The sequence below is a fragment of the Hypoxylon trugodes genome, assembly GCF_022578975.1.
Source record: "Hypoxylon trugodes strain CBS 135444 unplaced genomic scaffold F4822scaffold_4, whole genome shotgun sequence".
Lineage (NCBI taxonomy): Eukaryota > Fungi > Ascomycota > Sordariomycetes > Xylariales > Hypoxylaceae > Hypoxylon > Hypoxylon trugodes.
Window position 1 is genome coordinate 782,954 of NW_026250019.1, and position 15,539 is coordinate 798,492.

The 15,539-nt window shown below is 46.6% G+C and overlaps 5 protein-coding genes across 5 annotated transcripts; 1 reads left to right on the forward strand and 4 right to left on the reverse strand.

Moving 5' to 3' along the window:
• The first annotated feature begins 299 nt into the window (after positions 1–299).
• Positions 300–1,431, forward strand: F4822DRAFT_398454 (uncharacterized protein). Its single transcript, XM_051457695.1, has 3 exons — positions 300–990; positions 1,047–1,074; positions 1,145–1,431. The coding sequence occupies exons 1-3, from the start codon at positions 554–556 to the stop codon at positions 1,280–1,282; spliced, it is 603 nt and encodes a 200-aa protein (XP_051315243.1). The 5' UTR covers positions 300–553; the 3' UTR covers positions 1,283–1,431.
• A 523-nt stretch (positions 1,432–1,954) lies between these two features.
• F4822DRAFT_202023 (MFS general substrate transporter) lies at positions 1,955–4,122 on the reverse strand. The gene is made up of 4 exons (XM_051453737.1): positions 3,733–4,122; positions 3,393–3,678; positions 2,739–3,330; positions 1,955–2,688 (listed from the first exon to the last, which is right to left on the reverse strand). The coding sequence occupies exons 1-4, from the start codon at positions 3,893–3,895 to the stop codon at positions 2,107–2,109; spliced, it is 1,623 nt and encodes a 540-aa protein (XP_051315244.1). The 5' UTR covers positions 3,896–4,122; the 3' UTR covers positions 1,955–2,106.
• Positions 4,123–5,304: 1,182 nt separating this feature from the next.
• Positions 5,305–6,750, reverse strand: F4822DRAFT_442758 (HPP family-domain-containing protein; the record flags this gene model as incomplete). Its single annotated transcript, XM_051463028.1, has 2 exons — positions 5,305–6,385; positions 6,487–6,750. The coding sequence occupies 2 exons, from the start codon at positions 6,748–6,750 to the stop codon at positions 5,765–5,767; spliced, it is 885 nt and encodes a 294-aa protein (XP_051315245.1). The 3' UTR covers positions 5,305–5,764.
• An 861-nt stretch (positions 6,751–7,611) lies between these two features.
• Positions 7,612–8,301, reverse strand: F4822DRAFT_427820 (uncharacterized protein; the record flags this gene model as incomplete). The annotated part of the gene is made up of 2 exons (XM_051460801.1): positions 7,612–7,910; positions 7,965–8,301. 2 exons carry the CDS (start codon positions 8,299–8,301, stop codon positions 7,612–7,614), a joined length of 636 nt encoding a protein of 211 aa, XP_051315246.1.
• Positions 8,302–8,418: 117 nt separating this feature from the next.
• On the reverse strand, positions 8,419–9,376 carry F4822DRAFT_442760 (uncharacterized protein; the record flags this gene model as incomplete). Its single annotated transcript, XM_051463029.1, has 2 exons — positions 8,419–9,183; positions 9,236–9,376. The coding sequence occupies 2 exons, from the start codon at positions 9,374–9,376 to the stop codon at positions 8,575–8,577; spliced, it is 750 nt and encodes a 249-aa protein (XP_051315247.1). The 3' UTR covers positions 8,419–8,574.
• Between the last annotated feature and the right edge of the window lie 6,163 nt (positions 9,377–15,539).

Genomic DNA, 15,539 nt, shown 5'->3' on the forward strand with positions numbered 1-15,539 from the left:
TAGCCATCTAACACTGCCGCCACTTACATGACTATGTTGTAGTAACACGGGGTCCCCTGCCGCGATGTTTGTTACATGAACAGCGTAAAGTAGAGCGGGAAGATAGCGGACGTAAACCCCGATCCAGCAAGGAATCTGCAGCAAGCTAAAGCCGAGCCCATCTCAATAAGAAAAAAATAGTCCCTTGCATGCGTGCCCCACCATCCGCTGTCTATTGCCCTTCCTGGTCTTAGTGTGGGTAGTTGTATACCTGGGTTTCGGACATAAGTCCATAAAACACACAAACAAAAATCGTAGGAGCCTAGGTATCGTATTCTTAGAAGGAATCCCCACGCCGTTCTAAACTGAGGATCCCCCTGTAATCCCCGGGTCTTTTGAGGAGTTGTATGTTTCGATTTGCGATGGGTAGCATCGAACAAACTTATATACCGAAGTTACCATACCCTTACTTTGCTTAAATACTACATAAGTTTGCTACGACGCTGGGAAAGAATATGCATATGCATCCAAGACGTCGTTGGTTAATAAGCCTTGGGTCTTATAGACATTCAATATGAGCAGCACAACTACCACCACCACCGGCAGCGGTATAAGAAACTCGATGCTGAAGCATTGGAGGAATAGCAGCATATCCCTTAGCCGCAGCGGAAGCAAGAGAGACAAAGATAATAAAGCTGCAAAAAGACAATCAGTTCATACCTCCGTCAGTGCCGTCCCAACCGCAGCCACCGCCACCGCCAAGTCTCCCGAGACCAAAGTGGAGACCCCATCTATTCAAGATCGTCAAAAGCAAACCGACAACGCCGGCGAGATGGCGAAGGCAGTCATCAGTCTCCATGTAACAGTGCACATCGCACCGGAGAACGTGCAGCGATTCTTGGCTGCGTTCAAGGGTATCTTTGACCTTGTGGCGGCAGAGCCCGAATGTTTATTTTTCGAAGTATATACATCGGCGGAAGAGCCGGGCAAAATAAGTTGGGTTGAAAATTGGTCAGTATCATCTATCATACGATGGTGATCGGATGAATGTACTAACCGTATGACAGGTCCAAGGATACACAATGGCTCATGGAGGTTAGCCTTGACCCTTCATTCCCTTACCCATAGATGTGGAGACCAGAACCGAAACTAACTATTATCAAAGAATCAAATTACCAAGCCTTACTACAAGGAATATTTCGAATTGACCGAGCCGATGTTCCTCAAGCCCAGAGACGTCAAATTCTTACAACCTGTTGGACCCGAGCTCTCGATGTTTAAGGGGATTCAATCTGCGCGATGAGGTCGGGTTAATTGATTGCGTTAATAATTTTCTATCGAGCAGTAATGTGCCATAATATGAGGTTTACGTCTGAACGATGGGTCAAGTGTAATTACGGAAGGCGAAGGGGTTGGAGGGGCGTCAAGGAATCACGATAATAGATGCAAGGCTAAGAATGTTCGCCTAATTGTATATAACGATGTAGCGAGCGTCAGCCAAGCTACTTGTTTCTTTTATCCTCCACCAAGAACTAAACGACAAACTCGAAGAAGCGTGTGTAAGCAACGCCCACGAGACGAGTTCCCAAACGATAGCGCAAAACATTGTCGCCGGTCCCGTCCCGGCTGCAACACGCCGTCCCAAGCGATGGCGTAAAAGCACTGTCGCCGGCGAGTCTTCAGTTGAATATCTCGAATGACAGCGTATTCAAAACACAAATGGGGTATCATATGCAAGCGCCAAAACCAAAATGATGCAAAACAAAAACCTCCGTCTACGCCACCCTCCCATAAGACGGACCAAAAACGATAGCGTTTCAGCATTTTCGCCTTGTCCCTCTTTCATCCAGATACGCCCAACCTCAGCGATGGCGTAACGGCACTTTCCCTGTCGAAGCTAGAAAATTCTCTCCGTATGATGTGCGTATTGAATCGTTAATGGGCGTGATTCGTACTACGAATTCGTAAAAAAAAAAAAAAAAAAAGTGACAACGAAACGAACGACGATAAGTGGCAGGTTGAGCTGCCTGTAGCCCCAACAATATTCATACCATGGTCGCACTGTTGGGTTGTTGAAATTCACAGCGGAGCATAATCATAGTCATCTAGGGCGATTGATGTAAATGATTACGTCCTGCTCCACCACATCCGACCGAAGCCGCGCTGCTGAAGCTCACGACGGGCCGCGCCGTCTTGAAAGCCATCCACGCCATCAAGCGTAGAGCTACCACTGCTAGCGATCTTGTGGCTAGGTTTGTTTCCGACGATTTTTAGCGCAACGAACATGACAATGCTACTCAGGATGCTCATGCATAAAATGCCAATCATAACCAGATTGCTTCGACGATATTGATGAGGCCCTGGAGCAGCATCTGCAGGCCAACCTGTGTAAAGTGCATATGTTGTCGTAATGCTGCCGAGATTCCCGAGACCAGAAACCAAAGCCGATGCAGCAGCGACACCAACCTCGCCGTGGCGCTGCTGGAAAATCTCATTGGTCCAAGTCATGCAGATAGGTACCGTCGGACCAAGACCAAATCCGACCATAAGAAGCCCTCCATACCTCGCCCAAGGATTCCAGGTGGGGGCAAACGTGACGGTGAGAAGCCCAGCAATTTGAATGCATACAGCACACGAGAAAAACAGAGGACGAAGACGGTGGAAACGATCCGAGATCGGAGTTACAAGCAAGATCGCAATAAGATCCATCTTATAAAGTTAGGGGTTGGTAAGACAATGTCTAGCAGAGGTTGACTTACAATCCAAATGGGCGCAAAGAGAAGGCTGAGTTGCACACCAGTGAACGATGAATTGATACCGCGAATGATTACTGTACCATAGAGTTGGGTGCCAATTCCGACTCCCACGACGCCGAAATACATGAGGGTTAATGGCCATAGCCGCCAGTCGATGAGGACATAACCCAAATCCTTAAGTGCCCAAGGTCTGGGATGGTAGACTCGTTTCAAGTCCTCATAATGAACTAGAGCATCTTCGCCTGTGAGGGCTTCGGGAGTTGGTGGGAGCCATTTGATGAACCCAGAGCGCTCTCTCTTCTCTCCTGGAGGTAGGGGACGTTCCGGAAGCCACCACAGAAGGGTCCAACCTAGGATAACAGCGAGGAGACCATAGATAAGAAACATCCATTGATAGCCGACAAGCCCGCCCGCGCCGTCCATAAGTTGGAAACCCGCAGATACTAAGCCGACCACAGCAGCTGAAACCTGCGCGGCTGTGAAGTACTGTCCGATTCGCTTGCCTGTTCGAGAGGGTGGGTAGAACAACGTCAAGTAATAAGACATTCCAGGCCACATCCCAGCAATTACCACACCCAGCAGGAAACGCAGCAGCCTTGTGGCACGTATCAGCGACATATGCCAATTTAAAAGAAGAAGGAAATTATGATAACTCACTTCAAGCTCCAAGCAGCCTGGACAGCAGTGAAACAAGCACCTATGACACCAACAGCAAAGACAATTCTAGCCATCCAAACTCGAGGGCTGAGCTTGCTCATGATGAGATTCGAGGGGCAGTCGAAAATGACATAAGACACATAGAAGAGAGCCAATGCAGTAGATATGTCGTTAGAGGAGAGTCCAAGCATTGTAATCAAGTCATGGCCGACATCCGCATTCATTGTCTGCGCCAATCCGATATTAGAGCGAATGGCAGAGCAGAGGAAGTACAGGATCCAGAATGCTGTTGTCAACTCTTAATAAGTTGTTGGGAATTGTAGGCAGTCGATATATTTACCTGGAATAATGCGGCGATCCAACTTCCTGTAGACTTGTTCTACTCTTTCGATATCATATTCCGTCTCGACAGGCTGGGGCCCTTCTTCTTGAGCTGCTATTTCGTGATCCGAGTTGGTCTCGACGGGGGTCTTACCCCCCACCACGGCTGACTCGTGAGCCATACTTCGACTGTGAAGCAATGGAGGTGCGTGCTACCAGTCTTTTCAAGCCACGATTTTGAAATGTCCGAATCCCAAGTTTTCAACAGCTCACCCAATCGCCCCGGTAAAAATGTTTTTGAGTAGATACTTCAAATGTCGGATAGGTAGAGATGCTTGAGGGAAAAGAAGAAGAAAAAATTGCGAAATTGAAGCCACAAACAAGAAATGCTGACTTAAGAGAATTAAATATGACCAATAAAATAACTTATAGGGGCATGATCAGTGGGGCGCTTATTACCTTATACAGAACCTTCCTTCTATCTAACTCTATACGGATAGTCTAAACTCTACTGCATCTATACGGAGATTGGTGTGAGATTGGTGTGAACTGTAATGCTAGTGAGGCCTAGTGAGGTCCGATGCGGACTCAATAAAATAAGCCACAAGCCACCACATGCACCCTTCCGAGGAGGTTGTTTCCAAGTTGAGCATAAAATTCCATCATAACTAACCCGAGTGGGCTATAGAAAAAGCATGATGTGCAGAAAAAAACGGAGTATCGGAGTTACTTTATGTTGCTAATTTGACCAATTATCTTGAACTATTCAGAACTTTACACTTACATAATCGACTCCGACTTCAACCTCAATCGACCAAGTCTGTGCGAACCTATCCGAACATTATTAGTAGGAAACATACCTAGGTATGCAACAGGAGAATCTACATAAATGTCTCACTATTTCCAACCCAAGGTGCAGTGGGGCCTGGATAGTACTAATCCTGCTCTCACGGTTACTATCAACGACGTACCTCGTTCTATATAAAGAGGCTGAGTTTTTTTTCTCTAGATTGAATTTCTCCAGATTTATAAAACTTTCAATCTACTCATTCGCAATACTGTAATTCTCTAACCATCCGCAAATTCTCTCGCACAATTACAAACCAAGTGAGTCTTATCATATCGGATCTCAATTCAATCAACATAGTCAGACAACTTACACATCATGTGTCAGATCTATCGGGAAGTTCATCGCCTATGTGGCCATGTAGGAAACACTAGAGTGAGCACATACTGCAGGGTCGGGAACGGAACGACCTGCTACCACAAGCAGGAAGGCCCGGTGCAGAACGTAGAATCCACGTGTATCACTTGCAAGAGGATCGAAGAGCAGGCCGGAAGACTATTCCCGGGTATATCGGGACCGGTGAATGGCGTTGACCTCATGCGCGAAGAATTGAGGCAGAAGACTACGGCCACTCAGTACCGTTGATTGATGAATCCGGGAAAGGCTGGCTGATCTGTCGTAGCTCGTCATTCTTCATCCCTCCCTCGCTCTCCCTACCTTTTCCACTCCAAAGGTACCATTCCCCAAGGATGTCAATGGGCCTAATTGCGCCCCAGTGACAATCGTTCTAACTTACTAATGTCGACCTGTTAACGTGGGTGACCGAACCGCCCATGGAAGAGTAACGCAAAAAATACGCATCGCATATTCATGCGGCGATTAAATCAATGATAGTGCATACTATTCGCTGTATGACATAGAGAAGTCCTTCTAAGGTATAGTAACCACAGCCGGCAGGCTCCCACAAGACCAACCATGAAGGGGGGCTGTAAATCCGTTGCTATTCAAGGAGAGCACAAGTTACACGAACAGCCCCTTTGTCTTCATGTCTTAAGCCAGGGCCCTCCTCTGTGGCGATAGCGGTCCCTTGCCACGATAAGGGTCTCTAACACAGGCAAGTACAACTTTCCTTCCTATCTAGCTTCATCACTATAACTTCAGATTACTGCTAGGGTTATATGCTAATAAGTCATACCTCTGAGGCCATTATGAGTCGAAGTCGACACTAGTGGGAATGAAGACTGCAAAAGTAGTAGGTCAATTATCATAATCTTTCACTTAACTCTTCTAGAAAAATTTTCTCTTCGGGCGAGAGATACATATCATCAGGGACGTTGACGTGCCCTCTTGTTATGATTACCTTCGCCTGCTCCACTACGGCTTTCCCTTCTTCCATGTGACGTGTTCTGGTAATCTCAAGCTTAGCTCCGATTTCGCTTCCGCTATCGCTATTACTCTGTACATCGTCGCGGTGCTGTGGTGACTGTTTCCGCCGACCCACTTCCGCGGGGGTCCACCAGTAGACCGGGAACCGTCGTTGGATGTTATTTAACAGTAGGGCGACACACTGCATCAAGACGCATCCGAGAAGGACAATCGGTAGTAAGAACCAACCCAGATGCGCCACACCCTCATCGACCACGGCGAGGAGTGCGGTAGCACCAGCGGGCGGATGCACAGTACCTGTCAAAGCCATGACAGCAACTGCACACGCACAACTCAGCGAGCCACCCAGCCATGTTAACTCCCTCGACACCGGGCCCAAGGCAAATAACTTGCTAATCGCGACGCCGACGAAGGACGAGAACACTTGGCCGAGGACAGCGTTGCGCGGTTGCGCGAGGGGCGACTCGATAGCATAGAACTCGAGGACAGCAGCGGCGCCCTTGTTGGAACCGAATATTGTTAGTTATTTTACTTTACATTGAACCCCCCTCCTTCTTCTTCTAAGCTGATGTGAGGTGAGACAGTCGGTCAATAGCTTACAAAACTGCCGATGATGATAGGAGCACCGTGTTCGCGGAACGAAGGGACGGCGCGGCCCACCGCTTCGATGATAGTTATCGAACAGAACACCCCAATGAAGGCCCAAAAGATCATGGCTATATTACCCAGCGGACGCTGGTGCTCCGGCCTATGGCCTAAGAAGCGCGCGACGGGGTACGGTATGTGCTTCCATGGCGCTGCGGGGAGCCAGGGGTTAAGATAGTCGTCGATCTCGAAGTGCCATTTTGATGGATGGAAGGGCATCTGGATACCGGATGGCCTAGTCAGGCCCAGAAAGGAAGGTTTGGGTGCCAAGGACGATCCTTTCAACAAAATTCAGGGAGAAAGGGGGTATTTCAACGACGCAAACTCGCCACAGCGGTGTAAAGCCATGTCGGCGACAGTAGTAAGCTTATATGGCATTCATTTATTTGAACCTCGGGATTCTTCGTTGTTGGCGCCAACGCAATTTTGCCGTTTAATTTTCTTTCTCATTCCACAGGGAATATGGTGTCATGCCCAAGGAAGGCATAGAGGAAGGACCAAGAAGGATATTTGACTAAGATATTCAAGGTTCTTCAGGGATATAAACGACGCGATGACCAATTGGTTGTTTACTTGGCGTCATATTGTGTAACAAAAATTCCAAAAGGGTCCAAGTCTAGTCGGTGGATCAAATGGCACGGGGCTCCCATGACTCCGTCTCCCGAATACCGAATAAGTGGACCCACCTCCGGCCATGACATCTCCGCGGAGCTGAACTTGTCCTATTTATATAGGCAAATTTTTCCCCGTTGAAGAATGATATAAGCACAACCCGAACTCACGGTGAAATTTCGCGGTTTAGGAGATGTGGAGTTAGGATTTAGTCGAAGACAAAGAAGAATACGAAAAGGAAGAGAAGGAGAAAGAAGAAAGGGGGAGGCAATGGAGTGTTACTGGAACAGGGAGATAGTCAAGAGACTGCTTCCATTAAAATACCATTTATCTACTCCGGATTTCCCGCCTACTTAGTGGGTATCTTTCCATAACGCCACAAACCCGAAACCTCGCAGCTACTTCCACGTCTAGACTGCTGAAAGCTGAAAACAAGCAGTAGTAAATCCTCGCATATCTAGATCCCCTTTAGACCTGCATAATCCTCTCGCTATCCTCTGGCTGTAGAACCGAATCCAATAGATCCACCAAATCCCGCCGGTTTTTCGTTCGCCAGTGGTCGACGAGATCCTTCACAGTATCGCGATCAGACTGATAGCCAGAAAAGTCGATCTTCTCGTTATGCTGTTTAAGCCACTGTAACTGAAACTCGGTATCCGAGAGGCCTTGGTGGAGCCTGTAAATCGATAAAGGACTCGTACTACCGATGTACTGAACGCAGAGGTTGACATCCATTAGGACATGTATAGCCGGATGCAGGACAGTGACTAAATCAAAGTTAGACCTCACTTCAATAGCCAAAATTTACAAATCCCACTTACCACCCCGAACCTCGATAACGCGAGGCGTACGAGAATCGACAAGAGGCCATAACGGAGTTATCTCGATCGGAACTTGACTCTCCTCTTCCCAGTCCTCGGGAAGGTACAGCAACTGGCCGCGCGCCCTCTTCAGGTCCCCGTGTTTGTTTAACCGTTTCGAGACTTCCACTGCGGTGTATGTGGAGATGTCGATGCCGACGTCGACGCGGTTGCAGGTGCGATCGTGACCCATGAGGCGTGATGCGAAGGCGCCGATGAAGGCGTGTTGGATGTTGAGGGAGTCTAGGGCTTCGGATACAGCCTTGGCGGCTTCGAGTTGCTCGGAGTCGAAATTCATGGTTTTTATAGTGTAATGCTATTGTTTATGGATGGTTTAGATATCTTGGTGCGTATGATCTGGTAGGTAACAGGTTGCATAAATTTAATGGCATTTATTTAATGATTACGGGGAGAAGGGCACAATCGCAACTACCTTATATAGTTTGTACCACCATGGGTGGTGACTGCCTCCCTAAGGCCACGCGCGCGCACACTTTTTAAGGAAGGCTTGCTATCAACTGTTTGCCATTGCGATTGCCTCTACTTCTTTGGAAACTACAACCAAGCACAATTACTCCTTCCCGCAAGACAACTCATGATACCCTATCTTCCCCGACACAGCCCGTATCAGCTCGCTCCTAATCCACTCCTCTCCTTCCCTCATCTTCCAGCTTTCAATGTCCTTAATCGCATTATTCATCTCTGTGACTTCCTTCTCGGTCCATGGTTGCGTATCCGGCGGTATATCCATATAATCGCCCTCATAGCTCGTGTCGAAGTAGTGATGTGTAATGGCATTAACTAGTTCAGCAGTCACACGCGCTCGTAGACGACTTCCTCGCTTTTCTCGCGTCATGATGCGCATGAGCGCGGTGCAGGCGACGGATATAGACACCGTGTGAACCGTACACGGTAACTTGTTCTCCGAAGCGCTAAGCCGCGTTGCTTCATCGCGCGAAATGCTAGTCCAAGATAAAGGTAGGAACACAAGTCTATTCCATGGGTTGACGTTAAAGCGACTCTTTTCGAACTCCCGGATTATGTATCGAAGCCCCAGATTAGAATACTCGGATGAATAAGCTGGGGGCAGTGTCTTGTGGTCGGCGGGTTGGTAACCGAGACCGGCGGCGAGATGCTCGATTATGGGGAGTTGTTCGTCTGGAGCGAGGAAGAAATAATCCTTTGGGGTTTAGTTCTATGTAAGCTGGTATACTAGAATATTAGGTACTTACATTTTGTCTGACGAGTGTTTGGTATCCTAGACAGATTAAAAGAGGGTGCTGCCATTCGATAAGGAAGATATCGTGTACCTCGAGCTGCTCGAATAATCGAAGCGTCTGCGGCGGGACTTCTACGAATAATCTACTACACATCCTGCTCTATGTGAGAATTGACGCTCGTGAATATTTAAACGAAGAAAAGAATACGTTTTTTTTTGGTGTTGATATCTGAGTAAAGTTTGCAAGCTAAGGTGACACAGGGAGAACAGTGCTATTACTGTACCGGCAAACTAAATCTAAGTTTAGGTATAATCAATGAAGCATCTAAGCACACGGCGGAATACAAATTTCACATTTCTGAAGACAAAAATATGGGTTTATAGAATGAATTGATTAGGTATTCGCTAAACTCAACGCTAAGAAAAGCATAGTCAATATCGGTCATGTTCCATTACCTCGTATAATCATTCAGTGACATAAGATAAGTGCCATTCCAAAATGAAAGCGACATCTAGTCTAGGTGCTCTTAGGGTTCCCATCAGATCCCATGAAGGTCTGTCCACCGGTGCCCGTAGCCTTATAGGTGCCGGCACTCTTCACGTTATTACTTCCACCTGCTGGACGTGGAATTCCGGGCTGTTGGCTGTAATAATTCATGGCTGATGCGCGGTTTTGCTGTTCCCTGATGATTTTCTCGGCCGCGAGATTGCGGGTTTGGTTAGGGTTCGGCATTGGTTCGGTATTGTTAGTTTGAGATGAGTTAATCGTAAGGTCAGTGTCAATAATATTTACCAAGTTGGTTCCTGTGAGTATTTTGCTAGTTTTGTCGTTGGCAGAACATCAGAGAATTCAAATGCGAAGGCGAGTTGAATATTCTACCCTCGGAAGTGAAGACTGTTCTGAAGCCTTCAATTGTGACAAGTCATTGGCATTTATCAGCTCCTTCATTGAGTTGAAAGGATTTGTATCATGCTACAATCACCATGTTTGGCCCTTTTTCGTGAATAGGAACTCGACTTGGATAACGCGTGTTCGAGTTAGTATCTGGTGTATCTGAGCGAGTGACGCGAAGATATTCGCATTTTTAGTGGTTCATTCCTCTATCACTCTCTAAAATGTATATGCCCTCCAAGAGATTTTCCCCTATTCCCGTAATCATCTCCCCAGTATTGAGCGACATGGCTATCGAGTGTTAGTATACTACCATTTACATAGCTAGGAAGCAATGTGACTCGACCTGGAAGCTCCTATGAGGTGTCTTTGTTTCTATTGTTGAAGGTGACATTGTACAATAATTAGCATTCCCCTTTCATGATCGATTCTCGCTGTTATAATCCATTTTCATGCGTCTTTGACTGGAACGGCCAAGACAATAGAATTGTTTTGCCTCGTTTACATCTATCATACGAGTTACACAAGAGGAGAATATAGTGTGTAACCGATATCTACCGCGGAATACCTAGGTATTGAAGAGTGTCATGGCTCGGGGCAAGATTATTCATCCACAGTCATCCTACAGCTCATCGGGGACTGGTGAATAGGTACCTAATCATTCGGCTTTGAAAGGGTTACACCATCCTGACAAGACGTTCGTAGCTACAGTACATTGAGGATTTCTACCTCGGTATCTCTATTAGAATGTACATATGTACGTAACCTCTTCACGGATGCACCAAAAGTACCTACGAAATTGGACACCCCCAGGGAACTTACTATACCAGTACTATGCTCATTATACGCCATACACTAGAGGGTAGATACATGCACACAACAAGCCCTCAGCCGCAAACCCCCCAAACGCCAAAGATGACGTGCCGTCGATAAATGCGAGTACCCGGACGCCAATAATGCCGGTACCCGGCGTACTAATTATAAGCATAGACGAAGGAGCGGCCCCCAAGAACAAAAAAACTTGGAATCGTGGAGGACGGCACGTTTCTTTAATAAGGAACAGCACCGAAATAGTCCTATTTTAAATATTGTAGCACGGCATATGTACCCTCCTACGTGTCTCGCAGCCCTGAGGATCTGGAAGGGATATGAGCCAACCAATAAATCGGACACAGCAGAGAACGAGGACGAGCTGAACGGGGCGAAATAAAATAATGGCTACGCGCAGAAGCCGTCCGGCCGCGATGGGTTCGTACATAGATACCTACCCACCTCACATATAAGATTATATATCCCAAACCGACCCGTGCATAGAAAATGCATAGAAGAAACGCCTCTCGGCTCTAAGCTATTGACGTGACTGGTTGGGGCCCTACTTATAATTATAGGATGTGTAAACTGCGCGACGGTATAATCTTATTGTTTCGGAAGCCGCGGAGTAGGACGGTCGGGAATTTGGTGGGTTGTACGGCGTGTAGATGGGCCGTTGGCCGTCGGGTTGATGCATGGGACTTAGGGGAGGTTGGGAAGTGGGTGGGTGTTGGGAGTGACAATGCCATGTGGAGAATACCTAGGTAGGAGTGCATTTGGCCCGGGGAGTAAATAATTAATTTGATTTGATGTATACGCATATATTTGTATCTCTGTGAATATCTTCGTGGGTTAGGTGAAGATGGATAGGATTATATTAGAGGGAATTTGGCGATGACCTCTAAGTGGTAGCGCAATAATCATACACTTTCTAAGGACTACCCATATGCTAATTAAGCCCTGTAATACTAAAAATCCAGTTCCCTGGTCATCGGGGCGCCATATGGCTTCTGAGCTTATGAGGAGACCCCGGAGTTTCCATGGCTTAACGGCACATGTCTCAGTTGGAATCGTATTATACGCCCAGAAAATATCATATTCTATATCGGGAGTCGGCACGGAGATTGGGGGCAATCTACGATCCAACATGACATAGTGACGCCTGAAGGATCACCTCTTATCAAGGAATTAGATTGAGGCGGATTCGCCGGAATATCCAAAGCATTCGTGTTAGGGAGGCTGCGTAATGGTAGCAGGTCACGCGATGCCGTCAGCAAAACTCCAAAACTCAAGCCTCGCTTTCGGCACATGAGAAAAAAATGAAAGAGATAAAAGAAAAAAGGTAACAAGCGAGACTGTGGGGTTGAGATATATTTCGTAAGATGACGAGGCGGGAGCTTAAGTTCTGACATGCCGCCGCCACTTTCTTATGCGGCAGAACGCAAAAGGAATCGTCGGGCTGGCCTATCGTAAGCCCTAAGTTGCTGACGAGCCCGTCAATTGCTGGATGTAGTTGTGAAAGTGAACATGTAGGTCATCATTAGGTGGGTACCGCCAGTATGTCTCCGTCTAAACGGATCGGTACCTAAAGAAGCCTATGTCGATCACCGTAGACGTGTGTGGATCTTGTCCGGAACGGCTATCCCTGTGTCCCTATGAAGACCTTCCCGTGCCAGGGATCCAGTCGGGCTCATTTCCTGTGGGTATGCATTGCGGGTAGTGACATCTGACAAGTTGTTTGTTGTCCCTAGTATTGGTTTATTATTTCTTCCCTTTTAGAGTAAGAAGAGCTGACGCATTAAGCATGCCTACTAGGACTATCTAACATCTGTTGATACAATCTAAAGTGTCGAGCGAGACAATTTCGTCAATTGTTTCTCCGTACTCGGGGATCGACACCAGGGTACATGCGTTGATCAGTCGGCATAGCCACCGACTATCTCACATATGCAGTACTAATAACGTCAACCTCTTTCACTCGCCCGACTTATCCCACCTTTGTGATACAGCGGCTGATACACGCCTCTTCAATGCAGTAAGCATTCAACCAACTTATGTGGAATGGTGCAGAGTGATGGCTGCGAAGGATCACGAATGGTAGGCTGCATCTATCTAAAGATGGAGATGTGGTAGGTATTACAACCCACTGAAGGGCCAGGTGATAGGTGGTGTTCGATCAATATATTTAGCGAATTGCAAACACCTGAGTTCTGGGCTGTTCCGCCACCTAGTTACAAAACGAGGCTCGCCGAATTGTCGCCCACCTAATTGTCCTAGTATGATGCCCTGTCGCTCAGGCTTGAGAATGGCATCGCATTGTACTACAAATATATTATGGGGTCTTAGCCGAGACTCCGTAAGATATCGTACGGTAGCGAAATGGTAACACTTTGAGCTCGCCGTCAGATCTTTCGGGATAGTCTGGACGTTAGTCATCGATAGTATCTTGAGCGGCCCGTTAGCTGGCTGTTGGTCTAATTGTTAGCATATACATAATGTCTTAGAGCTCTAGGCTCTGATATGACTCTAAGTGGACCGCTGGCGTAGTTTGCTATTTCATGTGATGAAAAATATCAAGTCTTCATCCGTGCTCTCTCCCTTTCTTTATTTTGCAGCCCCTAAAGACCTTGGCCCCTTAGACCTAAGTCGGCGTATTTTTATTTCGGGTGAATGGAAAGAATAATCAAAAAATACCAAAATCATTTACTCGGTGAATGCGACCCAGGGCAGGTGAATTGGGATTCTTTGTTATCGATTTTGGAGAAGAGATGCGTGTATAATTGCGGTGAAGGATTCAATAAATCCTGCTTAATGTCCCGGAGCAACAACTACGTTAAGGCAATGGTGGTGTCGCGGAGTTTTAAATCCAACAGTCTGTTGTACGTCAGAAGGGTTACAGCCAGTAAGCTCCGAGAGCTGTATCGAGAGACAATGTTTTGAAAACCCGGCTGGCATTAGAATCCTACATCCTATCGAGTGCCGAACAGGGCGAAACTAAGGGATTATTAGCTATTCATACCATTTGAAGTATGAAGACAATGGCAATCATCAATAAGCCAATAGGTGAGGTAGTGAATAAGAAGGGGAAATATTATAAATGCCTGTATATGTTCGTAGTTTGGCCCCCATCTTCGTCTAGAGATTTGGAGCGTTGCAGAATTCGATCTCGTAAACCACGATTGAAGAGGTCTGACTGTGCCTTAGAGGCACAGCATCGGCTTCTCAAAAACTTCTTAAAAAGGACTTTGCTAAGAGGCCGGTTCGTCTAATGGCGCAACCCTCCTAAATGCAGTCATCATATCATTCCCAGTGCAACGTTATGAATCCATCGCCACCGAATTTCTTTGATGTGGATTCGGATTAATACCTACAGTACTTGCTCGGTTCAGCAGCTAAGCAGCATAGCAGCTAAACAGCTAAGATTTGGTCTGCACGGGGCGCGCGACCTACGATTTAAAAAGGGTTAGCCATATCACCAATATCACCAACCCTGTCATTCTTCGCGTGTCATCGCAGCACTAGACCGGAATCACCAACCGGATTTGAATAGGTAGAGATAGGTTCCTCCACTTCCCACGAGATCACAACCTCCACTTGTGGATTCGATGATCCCCTTCAGCAATATCAAATTGCGCGCGTTCCTCTCCCATCGAAGTTCTAGCCCCTTGTCGCTCTTTTTTTTTTTTTTTTTTTTTTTTCTTCTTCTTTGCTTTGGGTTGGCTTGTCAACGGGTTGAAAGAATCTTCGACAGGCGCTATTCGTTAGTATATATATAACAAATACTTTGATTTTGTACCTGAGATCCGAGATCCCCTGGTACGAATTGAAGTATTATGAGTTGGAGAAGAGAAAAAAAAAGTTGGTTGGGGGCAAAAAAAAAACAATCCAGACTTTTTCTTTGGTGGATGTATGTACTCTGTAGGCAGGTTAGATAGGCAGGAAGCAGGCAGTATGTAGGTAGGTATTACCTGCTGCACGTTTGCACAATAAATCTCCGAGATTCAGAGTTCGAAACGTTCATGGGTACATATATCCCCACCTACATAAACTGTACCCCAAAGAACATTAAATCCATTCATCCATATTGCCTACATATATCTTGTTTCACGAATTTCGAGAATTCCGATAGCGACGTATGATGTGAAAGTAGATAGCTATCTCGGATACCGAAGAATTGAGAGTGGAAACCCCCAAAGCTATGGTACCTATCTAAGTAGGGGTATATTAATGGAAGTTCTTTATGTTTGTGCGGGGTCCTGAATCAACTTCAATCTTTCAAAATACTACGGAGCTCCTGCGAGAATTCAGACCCTGGTTCAGGGGTGCATACTCTACGGGTACGTCCAATGTAAAATTTCAACGCTCCCTACAATATGTACATACGATATACGGTTTTTGGCAGGGGTCAAGCTAACCATAACCTTGCTTAGCTCTATGTCTTTTGTAGGTAGCGAGCTAAGTAGCTACATATTAGCGTAATTGTCTTTTGGTAGTGGATCCGGCTGGCTACCATGGGGCGACAACGCCCTAACTACTGCTGCACATAGCACACACATAAGGGAGGTACGAACTACTATGTACATCTATGGATACATAAAATACTCCCACTACACCA

What these genes read in the sequence shown, in the direction of transcription:
- F4822DRAFT_398454 (XM_051457695.1), top strand. Translation starts at nt 554, where the DNA reads ATGAGCAGCACAACTACCACCACCACCGGCAGCGGTATAAGAAACTCG. An exon ending in ATAAGTTGGGTTGAAAATTG is followed by an intron (nt 991 to 1,046) that starts GTCAGTATCATC and finishes ACCGTATGACAG; the next exon opens with GTCCAAGGATACACAATGGC. An exon ending in ATACACAATGGCTCATGGAG is followed by an intron (nt 1,075 to 1,144) that starts GTTAGCCTTGAC and finishes CTATTATCAAAG; the next exon opens with AATCAAATTACCAAGCCTTA.
- F4822DRAFT_202023 (XM_051453737.1), bottom strand. Translation starts at nt 3,895, where the DNA reads ATGGCTCACGAGTCAGCCGTGGTGGGGGGTAAGACCCCCGTCGAGACC. An exon ending in GGATCGCCGCATTATTCCAG is followed by an intron (nt 3,679 to 3,732) that starts GTAAATATATCG and finishes AGTTGACAACAG; the next exon opens with CATTCTGGATCCTGTACTTC. An exon ending in CAGGCTGCTTGGAGCTTGAA is followed by an intron (nt 3,331 to 3,392) that starts GTGAGTTATCAT and finishes ACGTGCCACAAG; the next exon opens with GCTGCTGCGTTTCCTGCTGG.